General features: G+C 39.4%; 1 protein-coding gene across 3 annotated transcripts in view; it reads right to left on the bottom strand.

The window, feature by feature from the left end:
- ABCA1 (ATP binding cassette subfamily A member 1) overlaps positions 1 to 23,359 on the bottom strand; it is a 160,163-nt gene that overhangs the window by 59,664 nt on the left and 77,140 nt on the right. For all 3 annotated transcript variants that reach the window (XM_072604167.1, XM_072604178.1, XM_072604186.1), the window contains 4 exons: positions 16,255 to 16,347; positions 5,203 to 5,443; positions 3,530 to 3,669; positions 808 to 924 (listed from right to left, as the gene is read on the bottom strand). In XM_072604167.1, the coding sequence (XP_072460268.1) occupies positions 808 to 924; positions 3,530 to 3,669; positions 5,203 to 5,443; positions 16,255 to 16,347 (591 nt within the window). The remainder of the gene's footprint in view (positions 1 to 807; positions 925 to 3,529; positions 3,670 to 5,202; positions 5,444 to 16,254; positions 16,348 to 23,359) is intronic.

Raw genomic sequence — 23,359 nt, 5'->3', positions numbered from 1 at the left:
GAGGGGTGGATGTCTCCATCCTTACTCTTCCCTTCAAGTAGTAACCATTTAAAGGAACGAGGATTCACAGAATTGTATCCTGCCTATTGGTGGAAATGGAGAAGACAGAAATAGCTTTCACCCATCTTGTCAAGAGAAAACAATGGCTAATGATGCTCTGACACAGGGCATGTCAGAGGATAATGTGATTAAATAGCACTCACTAAAATTGAGGGAGACATTCAGTACTTACAAAGCCGCCACAATTTTAAATTCAATTGTCTCTAAAACATTTATCCTTTTCACGATGCACGAAAACAGAGTTATAAGATGCTATTATCTACAGACTGCCTAAGGCCCTCTTGACTTTCACTGTGCCTCAGGAGAGGATTTTAAAATGGCTCCTATATAAAGAGTGTGTTTTATGTTTCTCTTCTGTTGTTTCTGTTTTCATATATCCAGGCGCTCCTCAGGTATGTGGGAGCCAAACAAATAACCTGTCAGTCATTAGTTAGTATGGGACAAGAAACAGAAAGGACCAGGGCTTTATGAAAGCCCATTCCTTACCCATCCTTGTCCATGTCCTTCTACAGATATATCTTTGTCTATCTATAGAAGAAATGTTGGGACTGTACAGGCAACATCACTGTTACCAGAGCACTGACTCCCCGCTGAGGGGCCACAGCTCTGCTTTTTGTGAAGTGCTCAGTACTACAGTGTTGCTGATGACATTCAAGATAAGAACTTGTTTGGATCACTTCTGGGAACAGTGCCTCACCCAGCTCTGGCAAATACAAAGTTAGTTAAATGGAGGGTTAGGGGACTCACCCGAATGAGATCCATTTCCTGGCTGTTTTCCATGAAGGTCCAGATTTTGGGGCTGATCTCTTCCCACATCCCTTTCAGGTCATGGAATACACCCAGGTTCTGAAAGGTTCTATTCACCTATTGCAGGGAGGGGTGAGAAGGGAAGAGAGAGAGAACGAGAGAGAGCGAGAGCGAGAGAGAGAGAGAGAGAGAGAGAGAGAGAGAGAGAGAGAGAGAGAGAGAGAGAGGGAAGGAGGGAGAGAGAGAGGGAGAGAGAGAGAGAGGGAGAGAGAGAGAGAGAAAGGGAGGGAGGGAGGGAGAGAGACAGAGAGAGAAAGAGGGAGGGAGGGAGAGGGAGAGAGAGAGAAGGAGAGAGAGGGGACAGAGAGGGAGAGAGAGTCATCACATGAACTACACAAACATTTCACATACAAACTGTGCCGTTACAATGGATCTTGACCAAAGTTCTTTTACAAATCCATCTGGAACTGAGCCCTGCTAATGAAGGGACATAATGTTGCTCATGAGAATAATTTGGTACTACTAATGAAAAGAGAAAGGAGGGGAGTGGGAGGACAGAACATATCTGGAAAAAGGAACAAAATATCACCAAACAATCCACTGCTATGCTCAAGATCAGCTTTGAGTTAATAAACTTTCCAAAACTTAAGAGATCAAATGAGATACTGTATGTAAAGCCATTTGCTAATTTTAACATACTACATAAATGTTGGCTATAAGTAGGTGGAGGGTTTGTTCTAAAGCCAACAAGCTTTACTGCTCCAAAGATATGAAGGAGGAAAGGGTAATATGGTCAGGCTTAGCCACATTCCACTTCTGAAAGACACTATTCTCCAAGGAACCTTTGTGATCTTTATAGAAATATTCTCAGAGAGTGGAGAAGCCTTTTAGGGCAACAATTCTTACAAAAATGGAGTAGGAAGGTATATGGTTTTATCCCCGTTACCAGTGAGATCACTTACTGAAGGTCACTTAGTGAGCTGTGATTCTAAATCAATTTAGGACAATCAAATGATCATGGATCATAGGTTGAATACTGAAAGGAAACACAGAGGAGTCCTGGAGAGGTTAAATGTCTTGTCCAGTAATACAAGGAGGAAAACAGTGGAGTTGGGATTTGAACCAGGTCCTACAATTCTAAAATCAGCATACTTGCCACTGTAACATGATGCCTCTCAAGACTACAAATACGCATTTATTCATTAGCATGAAGCTAGTAACTACACAAAGACTTTTGGGACACCCGGTATAACAAAAGCAACAGAGTTGATGTGGATGATGATGGTGATGAGACAACAACCCAGTGAAGCAGATATGGTTTTTTGTTATTTTTGGTTGTTTTTTTTCTTGCTCCAGACCTGTGATTGGATCAGTTTAGGACTTCAAGTAGGGAACACCTTTGATCAATACAGATCAACAACTTTTCTCCAACTTAAAGTTACAGAGACTTACATAGGAGCCTTGAGAAGTTAAATGACTTGCTCAAGGTAACACAAACAGTAGGGGGGGCAGATGTGGAACCTGAATTCTTCCTGGCTCTAAGTTTACTTGTTGTCAGTTGTGTCCAATTCTTTGTGACCCCATTGGAGTTTCCTTGGTAAAGATACTGCAGTGTTTTGCCATTTCCTTCTCCAGCTCATTTTACAGATGAGAAAATTAAAGTTAAGGGTTAAGTGACTTGCCCAGGGTCACACAGCCAGTAAGTGTCTGAGGCCAAATTTGAACTCAGGACGGTGAGTCTTCCTGACTCTAGGCCCAATGCTCTGTGTACCATGGCACCACCTAGCTTGCTTACCCTGGCTCTAAAGCCAGCTCTTAATCCATTACATCACACTGTTTCTCCCCAACTTATCCATTTTACAGGTAAGGAAACTGACACTCAGAGAGGAAGTAATTTACCAACAGGTACACAAGTAGCAAGTGCTAGACCTAGAGCAAAAACTCCTCACCCAAATTCATATTCTATCCAATACACTGTAAAATCTTAACAAGACACAGCTTACTGAAACCAGTTATAGGCAGAATTCAACCTAGATCATCTATGGGTTGGATGACACCAAGATTGTCCATCAGCAGTAGAATCATGTACACATACATATACATCATACACACACACACACACACACACACACACACACACACACATTCATACATATACACAACCTTTAGCTTGGTATAAGCCATAAGTTAGAAGAAAAAATACACTAACTTCCAGAAAAAGGACATCACAAAGTCATTCCACAAGGCACAGAAGCATCTGGTGGATTTTTTAGAAGTATAGATAAATTAAAGTGTATTCGTATATTAGAATCCAGTCTAAGTATCATCTGCCTTTCTAAACTGACACAAATATCATTACTCTGTGAAAAGCTCCAAACTACTTTTGAAATCAAGTACATCAAACTCCATCCCCTTCTTAGCACATTTCCAGATGACAGAGCAGAGGATTTAAAGCCAGAAGGGACCTTAGAGATGATGCAGCCCAGTTCGATCAATGTGCACATCAGGAAACTGAGGTCCCCAAAAGTTAAGTGACTTCTCTTACCTCAAAGAGGTGTCTAATTTGAACCCCCATTTTCTGCCTCCAAATACAGTGTTCTTTATACTGGAATAAGTACTCTTTTTTTTTTCTGACTTTCAGCTAATCATGTTCCTCATCATCGTAAGATTTGGGGAATTCTTAAGAACAGAAACCAGTTCTAAGCCTCTACCTACTACCCACCTCAGACATGACTGTTCTTGTGGCTGGTGTGTCAGGAGTATAGAGGATCTTTCCAACAAGCAGGGGCTTCAGAGCCTTCCAGATAATTCTGGAAAGAGGACTAGATTCCAAATTCTTCATCAATTCATTGCAATAAGGAGCTACAAGGAAAGAAGATGGCGATCCAGTCAACACAGATATGCAAAAAAAAAAGAAATACTTCAGCTTCATGACAAATGACAAAGATTCACAAGTGTGACATACAAGTGTATACATTTAAAATACAGGAACATTTGACAGCTTAAATTTTTTTTAAACTGTTCACAGCTCCAGACAATTCCATACTTACCCTGTCCTTATGAGGTTTACATTGTTGCCACTAAAATGGAACACACCTACCTGTGGGCTAAATCTGACCTGGAATGCTTAAGCTAAACCTAAAGAGAAAACCACTAGATTGGTCTCCCTAATTCTTTTCACATCACACATGTAAATATTTCTAACAATATTCAATACACAAGAATCCAAATTACAACGGCTTAACGAAGACTTATTTCTGTGTGTTCGTCCTTCATTGCTGAAGACCATGCCATCAGAGAAATAATGACATGACTTGCACTTGACTTTGTTTTGAGGGAGGAAGGGCTGTGCAGGTCACCAGTCTCACTTCTCCTCCAGAGCCATCTGAATTCAGTCACCAAATATTCATCAGGATGACTGGAGATGACCCAGGATGAGGCAATTGGGATTAAGTTACTTGCCCAAGGTCACACAGCTAGTGAGTGTCAAGTGTCTGAGGTGAGATTTGAACTCAGGTCCTCCTGACACCTGCATTGGTGCTCTATCCACTGCACCACCTAGTTGCCCCCTAAGGGACTTATTTATTCATTGTACAAAGGAATTTTTCAGCTTACCAAAAACATTTTATGTGAATATTGAACTTTTTTCCTACACCAAATGACAATTTATAAATATAAATGCATTTACACACAGCTTTCAAGAACCCTATCTTATTGAGTACCCTAACTAAACTTTATATTGTTATATAAAGTGGAATATATCTAGAGTGGCCAAGAGGACTTAAGGAAGAGGAAAGGGCACTATTTCATAAACCTCCCATAAAACAAAAACTTCAGTACCATGAAGCAACCTGCAGATGTCTAAGCCATTGGTGTTTCACTTTAGAAAAAAAAAATCTTACATTACATCAGACCACAAAAAGCTGTTTGACTATCGCTGAAGTACACACTTGTGGTTGGAAAATGAAGAAACAGCTGCAATACTGTCCGTGAAAAAAGTATGCCATTGTCTAAAATGGTAACACTGGCTCCACACTGCTTCTCTAAACAAAAGGTATACACCCATAGCAAACCACCAAGACATGGCTAATGGATATGAAGTTGTTGGAGTATTTAACACTTCCTTGTCAGTGAAGAACCACAAATGAACGGTGAATCATTTGGTCAGAGAACACACACTCAGTCTTGACCATCAAGATGTATTTCAGATCAAGTTCTGATAGAATTATTTGCCCTCAGTGGGAATAACAGTCACTGACAGCAATCCCCTTCCATCCCCCCGCTTTCCTCTCATTAAAGAGAGGGCTCAGGAGGGAGTCTTCATGATGACTACAGGAGGAGACAACTCAAGAAAAGAAGGGAGTACATGGCTTGGCCTCAGTCCCAGACACTTACTTGTAGAATTATCATAGAAGTTCGTCACCTCCTCTTCGGTGTTATTTCCTCCAAATAGGGCTTTGTAGTTATTGTCCTCATACCAGTTAAGGGATTTGATCTTCAGTCCTCCACCTTCAGGGTGGCCACAGATGATCCGAGACACCGCCTGGTAGATCTGGGTGGAGGAACTGCTACTGTTCACATTGGTCAGAAACATCACCTCTTGTCTCATGTCACTCCAACTTTTCATGCTGGATAACTGAAATGGGCATGGAGAAGAGAAGGAATGGATAGGAAAGGCAACAAAAGGGTGAAAGGAAAAAATGTCAGAGAAGAAAGAAGTCTTATTTCTCTGATGGAGCACACAAAAACTTTTCACTTCAAAAACTATGTTCCAGAAATACACTGGTTGGGTGTAGCTAATAACTTTTAAATTCATGGTTGGTATAGAGAATCCACCCCAAATGTTCACATGAACGATATGCGCCCAACCCGTGGTAGAACATTCTGAGCTCATATTGGTCTGTCTGATCAGTCAAAACTGTAACTTGACTCTAGCGTAGTGATGCCATTTTGGCCCTCTTTGAGAACAAAGGACAATCATGGTTATCTCCTCAAAGAATACAAATCACTACTTTTCTATGAATGGCAGAAGGTCTTTGAAAGTGGCTATGGCCAAAACAATTCATTACCCTAAGGTTAGTGGAGTGATGAGCCAAACTTAAACAGGATGGCCCTCAGACATACACTCTATCACCAGGCTCCTCCACAAAGACTTTAAAGATTTAGTAGAACAGACTGACCAGTGCCTGTCTATTACTGGCATAGTCTTAGAAAACATAAGGTCATCTCCAAGCCAAAATGAAGCACCAATATAGAACTCCAGGGGAAAGAAAGACCGAGAAGGGGAAAACAAAACTATATATTTTTTAGACCAAACCTATGACCTCACTGACATAGAAAACTCCCTCTACTCATGCAGATTGGCAATTGTTCTGGAATTTTTGGTCTTAAAAAGTTGCCCAACCATTGACTAAGAAGTCAAGTGACCTGCCCAGGGATCACACAGCCAGTATCCAGTCCTTCATGACTCTGAGGTTGGTTCTCTAACCACTATGCCACACTGCTTCTCATGCTACATGTATTATGTGGATTAAATTTTCATAACTGTATGGTGCCTTTCCTCCTTAGGCCTATAACCAACTATATGCTATATAATAACAACCAACATTAGTAATCCGTCTCTGTATACAAAATATTGTTGAGACCTACAAAGTTGACACAAATCTGGTCTCTGCCCTCCAGTTAAGGGATAAGATACTGGCACAATAATGATGAGTGGATTAGGAGGTAATAAAAACATTGTTATAGAATGGTATGACATCTGGCAAGGAAGTTTGTTACCGATCAAGGGAGTCAGGGAAGGTTTTCCATGCAGACACAGCATTTAGGTTGGCTATCAAAGGACTGGTAGAAATTCAACAAGGAAAGAGACGGGGAAGTTAAGTTAAAAATTATGCTGCGCAATTAAAATAATTTCCAAATTATTATAGAATAATATCATATATGTTCCACTAGGACTATGAAGACTCAAAGTTCATGTTTTCCTTGAGAATAAAGGCCACTTTGATCCAATCTGGCATGAAGTACCTATCACTTTAAGCACCAGGGAAGCTGTTAGCTACTCAATGAATATTAATTTATGCTAATGCTACTCTTAAATATATCCTGACTATTGAGTTCCCAATTCTAGCCATCACGCTATAATACAAAGGTAGCTGGGCTCCTCCTGGAATTACTGGCCCAAATGCCGTTAGTATTATTGTTAAATATTTATATCATACTTTTTATTTCCAAACATTTCACCATCATTAATAAATCACTCAGTTTCTTACAATTTCTTCCCACTGAGAAAGAAAACCAGGACAGAAAGAAAGGAGAGCTGCTTTCAGCTACAAAGCTCTATATTGTAACAAGGATATCAGTAGAATGTCAAATCACCAGGTCTCTCTCTCTCTGTCTCATATGGGGTCTTCCTCAGCCACAGTGCAATTACACAGCTGTTCTATTGATCCTACAACCTACCAGTACAGGAGTCAGGAGGACCTGAGTTCAAATCTCACTTCAGACACTTGACACTCACTAGCTGTGTGACCTTGGGCAAGTCACTTAACCCCAATTCCCTCATCCTGGGTCATTTCCAGTCATCCTGATGAATATCTGGTCACTGGATTCAGATGACTCTGGAGAAGAAGTGAGGCTGGTGACCTGCACAGCCCTCCCTCACTCAAAACAAAGTCAAGTGCAAGTCATGTCATCATATCTCTGATGGCATGGTCTTCTTCGGCAACAAAGGATGAACACACACAACCTATTCCCCTCCACTGAGGTCCAATTCCAATCTCTCATCAGAATAAGGGGTAGTCCTAAGTTCTTGAAAGCTATGTCAGTCCAACACAAGTTCTTGCATCTACTGTATCTACCATCAAACTACAAAATGCAAGCCCTGTAATGGATTACTTGTTGTTCAAGGATTAACTTATCTTACACCTCAGAATCACCAGGCTGAGCTTTGGGTGACCATTTTTTTTTTTTAACACAGCAACTTACAAAAGTATCTCTTAAGGGACAGAGGGCTTACAAATGATATTAATCAATAGGGAGAGTTCCCACACCAGTGAATAACAGACCTTTTGAAATACCAAAATGATGAACTATGATCTATCTTAGGAAAGATCACATATTTCCTTACTCCTACCAGACATCTTCCAGTATTCCAAGAATCTGGTATTTCATCAGTATAGATACCCCTTCCATCCATCCACCCCTTCTCTCTCATTTAGTAGATGGTTTCTGAGAGCTACTATGGCTGAAAAAAACTCCTCAATGCAACAAAGACTGCATACTCTACCTGCCCCACTTTTCTCCAATGACTCAGACCCTTGATACTTCTCACCTGAACTATTGCAATAGCCTCCTAATTTGTCTCCTTGGCTAAAGTCTCCCCTCTCCCCAATTCTCCAGAGAGTCACCAAAATGGTCACTCCCTCCCTCAATCCCTCCATTCAATAACCTGCAATGGCTCCCTATTACTGTAAACTACTGTAAATTCCTTTGTTTCACATTTAAATTTCTCTACAACCTGAGGGATCTAAAGACATTGCACACCTGGTGCTACCATGTTAATGTGACCCTTCAGGTGGGGAAGAGAGATTTATTCTTTTCCCTCCCCCTCCATCCCTTTACCTATGGAATTTTGGAAAGACAACTACTCAACCAATTGAAAGTATTGTAGAAATACACTGTACTGGATACCAATACAGTCACCTGAGGTAAGAGAAAGCTGCAAGGAACATGAACTTCAACATAAGAGACTACTTAAGAGTACTTCATGAGGAAAGAAAAGTCTTCTAGGCCCTGAATTTGTTTCTTCTATGCCATCTGAAAGTCAACATCAAAACCAATTAAGACTTGGCTTCAAGTCTTCCCTCTAACACATACTGGCTGTGTCACCCTGGGCAGGTCACTTAATCTCTCAGTGCTCTAGGTAACTCTGTATTACAAATTGCAGAGAAGGTGATGTTATCCCCTGGAAGAAGGAATGAACTCACCTAAGAAATCCCTGTACCAAAGAAACCATAGATCTAGTTCCTACTTCAATCTTAGTAAATACTTCTCCTAAGAGCTAATCGTATCTACTGCCTGATTGTTCATGAGAAACACACTTTTGGGGGCTTCAAGCTACAGTTACAGAAATATAGTTCCACAGGGTTATTTATCCCTAGAACTGGAATAAGCAGCCTACTTCTAGGGATCCAATGCATAAGTCTGAGTGCAATCTGAAGGAACCACCCAGGGGAGGGGACTCTATACTTATCAAGATACTTTCCCTATGCCTATATTTGTACATTTTGCCTCCCCTGCTACAGTGCATGGTCTTTGACATCAGGGATCATTTCCTTTCTATCTTTGTATCTACAGCGCCTAGCACTGAGCTCTTTGAAGAAATACTTGACTAACTGACCAGCTGAACATAGTGATGAGCACCTTTGAACTTAGTTACACTGATTCTTAGAAAAGAGGCAGATATTCTATCACCAGGTCTAGACTGGGATCCTTTCCAGTTTATATTTTTTTGACATCATAGCCTTTGAGCAACCAGGGTGACCCCCATGCTATACAATGAAAGAACGGAGAAGGACATTGGCAGAGAGTTTTTGAAGAGTGAACTCCAAATGTCAATTACTCCAATTTCTCTGATAAAGCAAAGACATACCACTAGATAACAATGCTCTACAGAATATATCCAAATTTAGCCACAAAGGTTTAACTAAACAGCAACATTTTTTAATATTATTTTTCCCCAATGAAACCAAAGTTTTTCTGTAGACACAGTTTAACATGCTATCCCTAGGACAGATGAGTACACTAAAGGCTGTAAGGAACAGAATGAGCTGTTTAGACTCCCAGAATCAGATATGAGATAGGCATACATACAAGGGCAGAGAACCTGCAGTCTCAAGGCCACATGTGGCCTTCTAGGTCCTTGGGTGCAGTCTTTTGCCTAAGTCCAAGTTTTATGGAATAAATCCTTTAATTAAGGGGATTTGTTCTTTGAAGTTTGGCTTCAGTCAAAGATTCTAGGCCCTACGATGAACATTTCCTAATCCTCTCTATTGGAATAACTTCTACCATTACCATGCTTTATTCCTTAGAAAATGGAACAAGAGGTGAACATGAGAGGAGTGGTTACATGGTTTAGGGAGTACTCTTCATATCAAAGGCACATCTGTCTACCATCAATCAACAAGTATTTATTAAATGCCTCCTATGCACAAAGCAATGGGCTAGAAGCTGACAACACAAAGACAAAAAGGAAACATTCCTTGCCATAAGAGAACTCACATTGCATTGAGGGAAACAACATGTATACGTATAAGCAGACACAAGCCACATATGAAGTAAACACAAGGTACTTTTGGGGGAAAGACATCCACACATCATGGAAATCAGAAAAGTCTTCATGCATTATGAGCACGTGAGCAGAGCTTTGAAGGAAGCCAGGAGTGAGAAGGGAGAGCATGGGAAGGCTGGAAGGGACCCTCTACAAAGACAGAGAGACAGGAGATAGAATGTCAAATGCGAAGAACAATTTAGCATGTCCAGTTTAAACAGTCTGACATGTATAGTATGTGAAAAGGAGTAACATACAGTAAGCCTGGAAAGGCAGGAAGGGTTTTTAATGCCCAAAGAACAGCTTACATATAATTTGAAACAGGGACCCACTAACACAAAGGGAACTGAAGAAATTTCGCAGAGGCTGGGAAAAATCATCCTCAAGAATAAGGATCCCCAAGGAGTCCCCAAAGAATACGACTGGCTCTGCTATAGGAGGCTCTAAGATGACCTTTTCTGCCAATTTCCTCCTCCAATCAAACGAAATTTCTGCAGCTCACAGTTCCACTCAAAGTTTGGGTTCAGTCCAACCCACACTCTGGTATATCAGTTCTGGTCCAAATTAGGTAGTATTTTAGGAGCTCATACATCAGTATCAAGGTCATTCTTGTTCCTGGCTCTAGCGCTTAGGACAGCACCTGGCACAAAGCAAATGTTTAACAAAGGTTTGTTGACTAACAACTGATCCTCAGTTCTGTACCCACTACTCAGATTCTGCACCTGAGTTCCAATACCAGTTCCTCATTCTTTCCATCCCTCAGTTCCTGAACACTGTAACTCAGTTGCTCCATGCCTGAAACTGGAAGCCCTGCTGACCAGTCTTTATATACCTGGATTTCTGCCCTTGTGGTCCCTCGTTCCTAATCTGGGTTTATGACCTCTGCTGACTGATTCCCCAGATGTTTGGTTCTTTCTCTTATTTAGGAATATCCTCCATGACTTCTCCTCACAAACTCTGGGCCAAGTTGCCTACACGGAATCCCTCAACTACATGGAATTCTCACCTGCCTCTGAACCTCATGCTCAGCTTAGGTACCTTGCTGTCCTACTTTGGCTCATCCAGCACGGGTTCTGTCTTGGCTTAGCCTGCCCTACCACCACCCAAATCTCCTACTTGACAGGGTTACAAATGAGACCTGACAAGATGCAAATAAGATTGGATGGTGCTGCTATGATGATATTCATTTACAGACTAAGAGAATCTCATTGCAAAATCAGAGGTGGTAAAAGTATTTGGACAGAAATCAAGAGAGGCAGACATCTTCCCTGGTACATAGAGCCACGTCATGACCTAACTTGTTATACTTCAAGGAACATGACATCTCATCAGAAGCATTATTTCCTCAGTGGAAATTCCTAACCACCCCTCAATGCGACCCAAAGGCCCAGAGTGCACCTCTCCTTTACAATGATGCAAAGGGTACACTAAAAATCAGCTTCAGTGTCATGGGCTACTTTAAAAACTGTCTTAAAAAAACTCTTTCCAAATTGCATTCCTATGTTTTTTGTATTTTTCATATACTATTAGAGCAACCGAAAATATCACAGTAAAAAAAAAAATAGGATTTTTAGGGAAATGTGCATTTTGTCATGCTAAACGGCATGTTTAGTGAGTTAATCATCTAGCATTCATTAACCTATTATGTGCCAAGCACGTACAAAGTGCTAGAGATATACACACACGCGCGCACACACACACACACACACACACACACACACGTGAAAAATAGTTCCTGGATCTCAAGGAACACACAGTCTAGTGGGGACACAACATGCAAAGAACTATGTACAAACATTAACATACAGGATAAGTTGTCTAAGAGGGAAGGCACTAAAGTTAAGAAGGACTGGGTAAGGTGTTCAAGAATGATCTTTCCCTTCCACTCCCTTGAATAGTGGCTATACCAATGAGTGTGGAATGCAGGTACAGGTGGACACATTAACTACAGGCCTCCCATAATTTCACAGCTTAGAAACCTCTCAATTTCTCTTACAATCATGAATCTCATGAGGCACCATTTCTGTGACTATGTATTGACTACTGTATTGATACTATGTCAATCCCAGCTCATTCATTCAAGCAACTGTAAGGAAACAAAATTAGTGGCCAGACATCTTTATTTTAACAAACAGTATGTGCAAATAGCTCAGACACAGAGTGTCACACTCATGAGAATATTGACTCATTACTTTAATCCCCTATGTGAGCAAGCTGGGTTTACTGTTCCCTGGCTATACTCTTAACTCGATCTCAGATATGCTTGTAAGTGAACAAGGGATGACCCCACCACCACTACTGAATTACTCAAAAAACCATGCCCCAACTGACACCTAGTCAACAGCATTATAGGAAAAGACACAAGTTTGGGGGCATTTTTGGTTTGTGGCTTGTCTGGACTTTTTCACTTTAAAAACAGTCTTTCTCCCATTATGTTTAGGGAGAAAATAAGAAGGCCATATATGACACAGATCAGAAAGTCTAGCAAAGCAAATAAAGGGAGTCCTGAAAAGTTTTAGAGCAGTTAGTTTTTAACAAACAGCTCACTCAGGCTAAGATGTAAGAGAAATCTTGGCTTTAATACCAATATTCCACTCTTACCAGAAATCCACACCATCTAGGTACTCTGGTAGACAGGGCTCAGGACTAGGGAACCAATCCACTGAAATCTTTGGTGTATTAAATGTACAGTGTAACATGGGCTTGTATGATCAGAAGAGGCAAGGGGCCAGCTATGGAGTTAAAACAGAGAAATAACACACAGACAACTCTGAAAGAGTAAGAGGAAGGGTCCCAGCATATTGGATGAAATCCTCTGGGAAAAATTATGTCAAAGGGTCTCCACACCAATGACATGACAAGTTTGTCAAAGGGAAGGGTAGGGAAAAGACTGAGCATTAGTGGCTACTATATAAACGCCAGGCACTGTGCTGGGTGCTTTTATGAAAATTATCTCACTTGATTCTCATACAAACCCCATAAGGTGCTACGATTATCTCCATTTCACAGTGCCTTAGGAAACTGAGGCAAATAGATGTTCAGCGATTTGCCCAGGGTCACATAGCTACTCTGGAATTCAGGTCTTCCAGTATTCCACCCCAAACTCTATCCACCACACCACCAGCTTTCTCTGTACAAAAGATGGAAGAATTTTTGTATGCCACAAGTAACACACACACACACACACACACACACACACACACAAACAGGCAGCTCAATATCGGAAAAAATGTTTTAAACAATTTAGGAACCATAAAAGGCTTTATAGCATTGTACAAAACAAATGAAAAACCCTACAAAAACAAAGCAGCCTTCTTTCCAGTGACTGATTCTTTTCTTTCCCATTTGCCCCAAGAAAAAGGGCAAAGCAGACAATAAATAAGCAACTGGTCAAGCAGCCTAGGGGTGCTTTGATTACACTGCCATGAAGAGCCCAAAGCCCTTGTTTGCACTGGAATGGGGCAGCAGCTTGCAAGGTACAAGGAAGCAGCTGCCAAGAAAATATGTGTGTGGCTCAGTTTAAGAGGTTCCGCCACATCAGCAAAGTGAACATCACATGCTTTCAATTTTTTTAACCCCAGACAAAAGGCAGGCCTGGGTGATGTAACAGGAAACAGCTGTAACCAGACCCTGAGGCAAATTTATAATACAGTTTCTTCTGTAACAGTTACAGCTTTTGTATCAGTTAAAGTTAAAAAAAAAAAAGGAAAGAAAGAAAAAGATTAAGTGCCCACTCCACAACAAATAATAGTTGTGGTGTGGTTTTAGACTAAACAGAATCAGTCGCTTATCTAGTTGCAGGCTCAAGGTGTTTCCCCATCTACCTTCGGGAAGTAGGAAATTGGGTAACCTCAGATGACCCCAACTTCTCCATCTGTTACAAGGTTACTAGAGTTCATCTCTATAATAACCTGATCGACAGAATCATGGCAAGTGACATACTTTTTGTTACCCCTTCACAATTTTCTTCCCAGAATAGTAGGTCTGGCAGGATGGTCCCCTGGGGAATGCTGGATTTATAATCACACTATCTCAATCAGAATTCCAGCCTGACCAAGTTATTTAAATTCTACGAGTCTTGGTTTCCTCACCTGGAAAATGATGGGCTTGAGTAAGCTCTCAGGTCCCTTACTGATTCAAAATTAATGAATGATGTTATGTTATATGTACATCCCTACCTCCATAGACTGTAAAGTTTCTGAGGACAGGGACTTTTGTTCTCTCTACATGGCATCTTGTACATAGTAGGCATTTAAAAAATATTTGCAGATTTCAATTAGATTACTGTACCAAAGAACAATTCTTTCTTTGAAGGTAATCACCTTTTAAAACATTTAATGGCAGAGATGGTTTTGTTGGACTTGGCTAACAAAGCATGTTTAAAAGTCTAGGCAAGTTAAAAAAAAAAACAAATTGAAAAACAATAGCTCACATTTTGTTTAGTACTTCAAAAGTTTACAAAGTGATTTACATACGTGATTTCATTTGAGCTTCATAACATCCCTGTGATGTAGGGGTTATTACTATGACCCATTTCACAGATGACAAAAGTGAGATTCAGATAGCCCCAAATCTTCTAGCTATACTCAGTATCCAGGTCTTTCTGAATCCAGGGCTAGATCCCTATTAACTAAACCATATTACCTCTCTGAAAGCAATAGAAAAAAAAATTATTAAGATCAATAAGGGTAAACTTATATGATCCCATTGTCTTTGCCCACCTATCTGTACAGAAAGAAAAAGGTGACATGGTGGACAAGAAAATTGTTACTGTCATGGGCTTATTTGATTTTTTTTTTAGTAAATCTGGGTTAAGTGACTTGCCCAGGGTCACACAGCCAGTAAATGTCTGAGGTCATACTGGCACTCAGATCCTCCTGACTCCAGGGTTGGTGTTCTATCTACTGTGCCACCTACCTGTTCTGGATATGACTTTAAACATGATACAGCATGTCCCAGAAGTCTTACTGCAGTTTTGTGTTTTACTAGCTTAAAACTGCACTAAGACTTCTGAAACTAATAAGTCTTAGATGTCTTTTGAACCCTGTATATCATATGGGTGTGTGACTGTCCTTTTGTGTGGATGAGGAAAAACATAAAATAGATGCAGACTTCTATAAAATAACACAAAAACCAGAAGACTCTCAATATTACCTGGGGAGATCTTCCATATTGGGATTTTTTAACATAAAGTCTGTAAACTTAAGAGGGTTTTTGTTGTTTAACTATTTTGATCAATATAATTTAATATAATTAGTTTCCCTTTTTTTATTCCTATGTATTTTATGTTATGCACTTAAAATCACTATTCTACAAGGTGCCCAAAGGCTTAACTGGACTGCCAAAGACATCTATGAGACATACAAAAAAAGGGGGATTAAAAACCCTCTGCTCCATGAAATATTTATGGAAAGGCATAAACAAGAATGTTGGCACAGGATATGATCCATACCAACAGAAAGGAGACCCCACCTAATAAGAAATTACCTTAGGGATGTGTTGAAGTAGAACCACAGTCTTTGTCTGACTGATACACACTGGGACCTCACAGTGCTTGCCCTCGTCTGAGTTTTACACATACGGCTATACTCAGGGGCAGCACTGCCTAGAGGCAGAAGATGGAAGGGTAGTGGTACCCTCCCAGTTTATACAACTCCAAGTCAAGGATTTGTCTGAGGCTCTGCCATGTTAAGACATGTTGAACACTTTGGCTCTGATGAGAAGATGCCATATAAAATAAAGACAGCACATTAACAGATTGACTTGAGCAGCCAGATTTCCAGATGGAGAAAGGTTTGGATTTTGAGAGCCACACATTATTCCCCTAGGCCAGGAAACTGATATTTTGTTTAAACAGATTCTCTACCATTAATGCATAAATATGGACAAAGCGTAGATTAAGGAGAAAGCCAAATTCAGCACACCAGAAGAAAACTTCTCCCGGAAAACCAGGCATTTGAAGTAAAAAAAGATAATCATATCTAATGACAGAGCCACCTAGTGCTTACAAATTCCTTTGCCTGAATGCAGTGAATGATGGCTGGCCAAACCAAACTCGGATTTCAAAAGGGTAATGGGTAGCTCTGCTTCCTACAGCTCCAGCCGAAGCAACTTACCTCTTTGGTCAGCTTTCCAAGACTTTCTAGCATAGTTTGCATTGTTTCAACCAGCTCCTGGTTTGGCAGCACAGAATAGGAGTTTATTCCTTGCTGGAATGATAAAAAAAAAAAAAAAAAAAGGTTCTGAGCTCAAATGTAAATCTGAAGTCACTAAAAGAAACAAACAAGTTAATTCAAACCATTCACCATCTTTAACTGAAAACACATAGACAGCACCTCAAATCTATCCTCCCTGGAAAAAATACCACCACAATTATTCTGAGCACTTTTGCTTTCAGCTAATGTTTGCCAACACTTTCGTTAATGTTTTGTTTTTTTATAAAAGTAATTTGGAATGGTATAAATGTAAAATATATCTGGTACCTGACCACTGAGGATTTGGTGTGCATGTGCAAGTTAGGAGAAAAGCTGAGGCCAGAATTTGAAATTTAAAAGAAAAAAAAAGAAAAGAAAAGAATTTGGAATACCACTACCCAAACCTCTGACCACAAGTTCCTAACTGTGACCATGCTTCCTCTTGGGGAACAAGAAAAGACAATGTGAACTGTAAGAAGGGGTGCAGAGGTCACTCTAGAACTACTCATCTCCATTAACTTAAAAATCGGGACAAGAATTAAAGTTGACCACCCCATACCACTACCCCCAATAGTAATTATCCTAGTATAGCTCAAAGAGGACTGGATTTAGACTCATAAAATCTGAATTCAAATGTCACCTCTGCTATTAAGCCACATATATGGCCCTGGGCAAAGGACTTACCTTCACTGGGCCTGTTTTCTCATCAGTAAATTAGAAAAGGTAGGATTAGATGACCTTTTAGGTCTCTTCTAGCTCCAAATCTGAGATTCTATTTCATTTGTTTCTAGCCACTACCAAAACTTCAAGAATGAGGAAAAGTTTGGAATAAAAATATGTATTTGTTTGATCTCCCTTGCTTTATTAACTGACACCACTGCAACACAGCACTTTGATATGCCATCCTGTGTCAAAAAGACGAGAAGCAATCTTGATATGTATCCTATGTCAAAAAGACTAGTTCCAGAATTCTGAGTGAGGAATTACTTTTAAAATAAATCTTTAATAAGTCTAGGCAACTGATATGAATTAATGTGTTTACTTTCATAAACAATGGGTTTTGAATTTCCTTCCTTTCAAAAATAAACAGTCCGTCTACAGAACAAGTTAGCAAAATAAATGTCGAAAAAAATAGTGAAGGTTAAGTGACCTCTTTTAAGAAAACATAGTGATTTCCGTGCCTAACAACTTGAACTACAGTTTTCATTGAAAAAACTAGTTCAATCCAATAATCTCCTAAAATGGCATCCTCAGGCTGGACTCCTCTGTTACCACGATTATTTCCAGATGTCTACATCTCCTGAACTAGGATAGAATAACAATGGCTCACATTCATGCACTGGTTTACAGCTGGCAAGCTATTCGCTTTTTGCAACCATCCTGTGAGGCAGAAAGTATAAATATTATTATCCCCATTTTATAGATAAGGAAAACAAGGCCCAGGATGATTAAGGAGCTTTCCAAAAGCCCCACTGGCAATAAGTCACAGTATCAGGACTTAAACCCAGATCTTTGTCTCTTCTCTTTCTATAATACCTATTCCCTTCTCAAGTTTCTTTCTTTTACAAAATTTGAATGGAAGATATGTTTTTGATCCTTTTTTCTACTTTCTCCCTCTATGGGATTTACATAACCCCCAATGCTATCCTCTATACTTACTAGACTGTGTTCATGTGCACATTATGCCTTCAAATACTTTTTTATGCACTGTGTATTTACTTGTTCAGCCAGGGTCCAAATTTTATGACTGAGTAGTGACTTTCTGGCAATGAGTCATACTTTGCTTATGTGTTCTGTTTGAAGACCGGTGTAGCTATCTGTGGTTGAGCCTGTATGCTGCCCATTGCAATAACCACCTGGTAAGTCCCTGCACACATCACTCCATCTCCCAACTCTAAGAGCTTTCCCTGGCAGTCAATCTATCCCCCATGACTGGAACTTCCTCTCTCCCCTACATCTCCACATCCTTACTCTCCTGGCTTCCTCCAAGCCTCAGCCAAAGTCCCACCTTCTACAAGAAACTTTTTCCTATATCCCTTCCTATCTTTGAGTACCCCCAATTGATTCTGTCTACATCTTCTTGTTTGTACATAGTTCTGTACATAGTTGCTTTCATGTGGTCTTCCACACTAGATTTCCACAGAGCTCCTTGAGGGCTGTGACTATCTTTTGTCTTTCTTTGGATCCCCAGCTCCTAACATAGTGCCTGACACACAGAGTTTAACATATGCTTAATAACAGACTGACAATCATACATGATGAAAAAACAAAAATACACCTGAAAAAATACATAATGGCAAAAACTATTAGGAACTCAATAACTTTTAAAAATCAACTTGTGCTTTACTAATCATAGTGGTATTTCCATATGTTTGAAATATAGTATAGATGAGCAACATGTTCACGCTGTATATTTTGTTCTACTTATCCAAACTGAATCTTCACTTGAGGTAAAAATGGAATTGGGGTCCCTTTGCAATAATTCAATAGCCCCTAGAAGTTCCCCCAAACGATTAGCTCTGAACAATTTTTTCTGAGAAGTATGTTCTCTTAGATTTCTCACTTAAGTCCAATTTAGATTCATTTTCACCTCCATGTTCCTCATCACAACCTTGTGAGATTTATAACTGTACTTTCCACTTATAGATGAGGAAACTGAGGCTCACTTAATAAAGGTCAGAGCTAAGATTCTAATCCAGGTCTCCAGACTCCCAAATTCACTAGTCCCCTTCTCTGTAACATTCTGCCTCTAGGACTGAGTCCCTAACAGGCATTTTGAAAGGTCACTGTTTGACATACGAATGCTATTAATGGACTATGCATGGTATTCAAATATTTATGATCAAGGTGTTTATAGTGCTTATAATTTTGAATTTCCATATTTATACACAATAAAAATCTTTTATCATTTATAGTATAGACAATGTTAACATTCATTGAATTGCTTCTGACAGGGCCATTATGAAAACACCAGTAAATGACAGGAAAAAATAATGAGCATTCCTTAACTAGGGTCCTTTAATAATTCAGTGGTTCAGAATCATAATTTGTTTAAAAATAAGATTTTCAGCTTTCCTAAAAGTCATCAGTAACCTCTGATGATAGCATAACGCAGAACAGAAGTGGAAAGGACCTTTCAAATCATCAAAGAGAAGGAGATTGTCAAGATCACACATCTAATCAGAGGGGGGAAAAGGAACTGGAATCCAGACCTTGGGATTTGTTTCCTGAAACAAATGTTTGGAATCCTCAGTTTAAGGAAATTGACATATTCAAGACCCAGGGTAATAAAAACTACTCAACATCTGATTGAGGAACCTGGATTACACAGGTGACAATCTCAATTCTTTCACTTTATTCTTGCTTATGAAACAGAAAATGGAAAATGAGCACAGAGACCAAGAAATTGTAAGCAGTTTCAAAAGGTGTCTTAACAATCCCAGGAAGTATCTTCTGACCTGGAGCTCAGTCAACAATGATGCCCAAGTGGCCCATGGTCACACTCTTTTCTGGCTGTGGTCTCTTACTCATATTGACTTGACAAATGCAAATAATACTTGATAAATTATCTTTCCAAGCTGTGCCAGTAAACAATGCATATCTTGGAATTCCTGCTATTATTTTCCCAACAAAAAGCCTCTGGCCATAGCCTTTGAAAAGATGAAATCACATATATATGTCACCACTGACCACAGGAGGCAAAAGATTATCTTGTATGAAGTAATAAAAGCCTCCCGCTAGTCAGGGACTACACTTTCTGTGTTAAGCTAACTGGAATTCATGTATTATTCAATATTTTAGTTCATGACAAAATGCCATTCATATTATAAGAAGACGGAAACACAAGTACTTTTTTTATTTTCTGAAATTTCCTGCCCACTTCAGTAAAATGCATGCATCCCAACTGGGTACATTTCCTAAATACTGTGTCACACTATTGAGACAAACTCATAAGTCTATGCTATACTTATGTAAGGTAGTAACATGAGGCTGTCTGGTAGAGTAAAAAAGGACATTGGCTATGGAATCACAGGGCTGAAGTTCAAATTCAGGTTTTACCACTTTTCAGTCACATAATCTCCCATATGCTTTGGGGCTTCAGGCTCCTCATTTGTAAAATAAGGGTACTAGATTGGATGACCACTAAGGTTCCTTCTAGATCTAAACCTACAACTATAAATAAATCTATAACTACTAAACCTATAACTAAATCTATAATCCATATTTCAAAGGGTCTGAGACCTACATTTTATGTTACAATTTTAAAACTTGTATTTTATTTCAACAAAGTACACTAGTAGAAAATGAAGGTGAAAATCACTCTGAGAAAGCTTTGTATGTGAATATTTGCATTGGTATGATGCAAGCATGTAAACATTTTAACTTATTTTAATTAGTGCTCTTTAGATTATGGATAGATAACTTCTAATGCCCTTCCAACTTTAGGGTTCTATAGTTCTGCAACTTTAGTATATATAGCAAAGAAACTGAGGAGAGAGGGAGCAGGGAAACCTAATCCTAAACCTAATGAATTGTAATTAGCAAAGGTGCATTATCTTGGGAATTATAATGGAAGACAATGAAAAAAATATGATCCAATTTACAAAAATCTGTTTTCTATAACTTCAGGAGTACAAGTACTAGATGCAATCAAATAACAGCTGGGTGTATATATATATCTCCTTGTAAGCAGTTTCAAGAGGTGATGTACTGAGTTATACTTCTAATTTAGTGAATGACTAATGACCTTCCATATGTGTGCTTTAAAATGTATGAATCAGATCGTTCAAACTTCCCCCAAATGCTTTTTTCCTCTTCAGAATTACTTTGTCTTAATCATAATTGACTCAAATTTCCATCTAACTCTGCTTATATAGGAAAAAATCTGAACTTGAGCTAAAAGATCAGCCTGGTCAGAGTCAAGTTCATATTATAAAAAGTGATGTACGTGACAGGCAACAGCTGAGAGACAGGCATTTTCACAATCTGATAATTTAACAGCTACATAAAGATAGTGTCTATACTAACAAAATTACCGATTTTTTTTCAAAAAAAATATTCCTATGACAAGGACAGATTTCCTTTAAGAATTTTTTCTGTTTGTTTTATCTCAAACACTTTTTAGTGGAACAGGGAATCATAAAATCAGCATATTCTTTGAAGATGTCAAATAAATTTCATTTTTCAATTCAACAGTTTATCAGTCCTCAAATGTTCTTGGACCTTCATGCATTTTAAACCACATCTGTGTTACTAAAACCTTTCTGAATCTGTGTGGTGATAAAATCTGAGTGCTGTCCAAGGACCAACCCAGCTAAGTTTGGAGATAGATACCCATCACCAAGTTCGCCAGGGGACAATTCTGAAGTCGTCTACGTAGAAGGGTAACTATCTGTACTGATACATGAAGATGTATGGAGGAAATACCCAAACTAACCAAAACCACGAATCCTGGAAGCATTACAGCATGCTTCTAAATGTCCTTCTCTTTTTCCGAATAATTCTGTTCTAAGAATCTGAACCAAAAGCTCACCTGACTTTTAGAAATTATAGTATTTTAAAGAGAATGAGTAGATGATATAATATATAAAATATAAATGTTTAAAATGTTACTATCAATAATCGGTTCATTGGTCTTCGTATTTCTAATCTGTCTTTCGATCCATATTTCACACCACGGCCAGATTAATCTCCCTTATGCACCGATTTAAATTCAAATTCTCCCACAGATTATTAAGTGTTTACTATGCAAAGCACTGTGCTAAGATATAAAGACAGGGATAGCACTACCCTTGCTCTCAGAGTTTATTCATCTAATCTAATAAGCACACACAAAATTTTGATATAAAAGGAGATAAATGAAAATAAGTCCATGTAAAAACACTACGAGAAATCTAAAGGAGAGAGATCTCTTTCATCTGAGGCCAAGAGAAGGCATCATAGGAGAGGACCCTGGAGAGAATATCAACAGAAGGAGATTTCAAGAGAAGAGGGAGGGTCTGTTTCTTGCATGTAGTATGATCCAAGCAAAAGAAAAGAGGGAAAAGGGCAGGGCAAGAGGACAGTTGAGTTTGGCTAGAATGAGATAAACCTAGATCAGCAGGGTGAAACCATACTGTGGAGATACTGAATGCCATGTCATGAAAATACACACACATATACATATACACACACACACACATATGTTTTCATTTGAAAGGCAATGGGGAATGGGTGAGTTTTAGAGTAGAAGAGAGTTAGGAAAAAAATGGTACTTTAAAATAATTATTAGGGCAACCATGGGGAGGACAGAAGAAAAAGCGATAGGTTAGTAGCAGAAAGAACAGTTAGGAGACTCAGGATAATCCAGACTTTGCTTTATTTTTGTCTTTGTATCTTTGGCACAAAGCAGGTGCCTAATAAATGCTTGTTGGCTGACTCGCATGAGAGATAAGAAGAGATAGTGATGGCATGAATTAGAATGGATGCCATAGTAGCCAAGTGGAGGAGCTGGAGGAATGAGATGTAAAGAAGACAGGCATAAGACTAGAGGCCTAACTAACAATGTGTAGAGTGAAGGGAAGGGAAAATCATACTATCTGTGTGACTGGGGTAGTACAAAAGTCATTAAGGAAGGCTGCGAGTGCTGAGGTTTATGGGGGAATATAAGTCTAGTTGTAGACATATTGAGTTTGAGGTGCTAGAGGAAGCATCTAGCAGGCAGCTGGAAATACAGAATTGAAGAACTCTCTGGGGAAAGATGGAGGGCAGCAGGAAACAGAAATAGAGGCATAGGAGCTGTTTACATAACTGAAGCCACCAAGGGAGAGAGAATATAAAGGAAAGACAAGAGCACCTAAAACAGAGTCTGGTCATGTCACTCCTCTACTCAAAAATCTTGAGTGCCTTCTCTCTGGGCTGGTATAAGACCCTAAACAGTCTGGCACCACTCTCAGTTTCCATCTTTATCTCACCCTCCTCCACCACTGGCCCCTACCCACGTACCCGACATTCCTGCTAAATTGGAAAGTTTGGCATCTCTACACTT

This window comes from Notamacropus eugenii, chromosome 1, assembly GCF_028372415.1.
Source record: "Notamacropus eugenii isolate mMacEug1 chromosome 1, mMacEug1.pri_v2, whole genome shotgun sequence".
In the NCBI taxonomy this organism is placed as follows: Eukaryota; Metazoa; Chordata; class Mammalia; order Diprotodontia; family Macropodidae; genus Notamacropus; species Notamacropus eugenii.
Note: the sequence above shows the minus strand (reverse complement) of the source record. Positions and strands in the feature narration are given on the sequence as shown.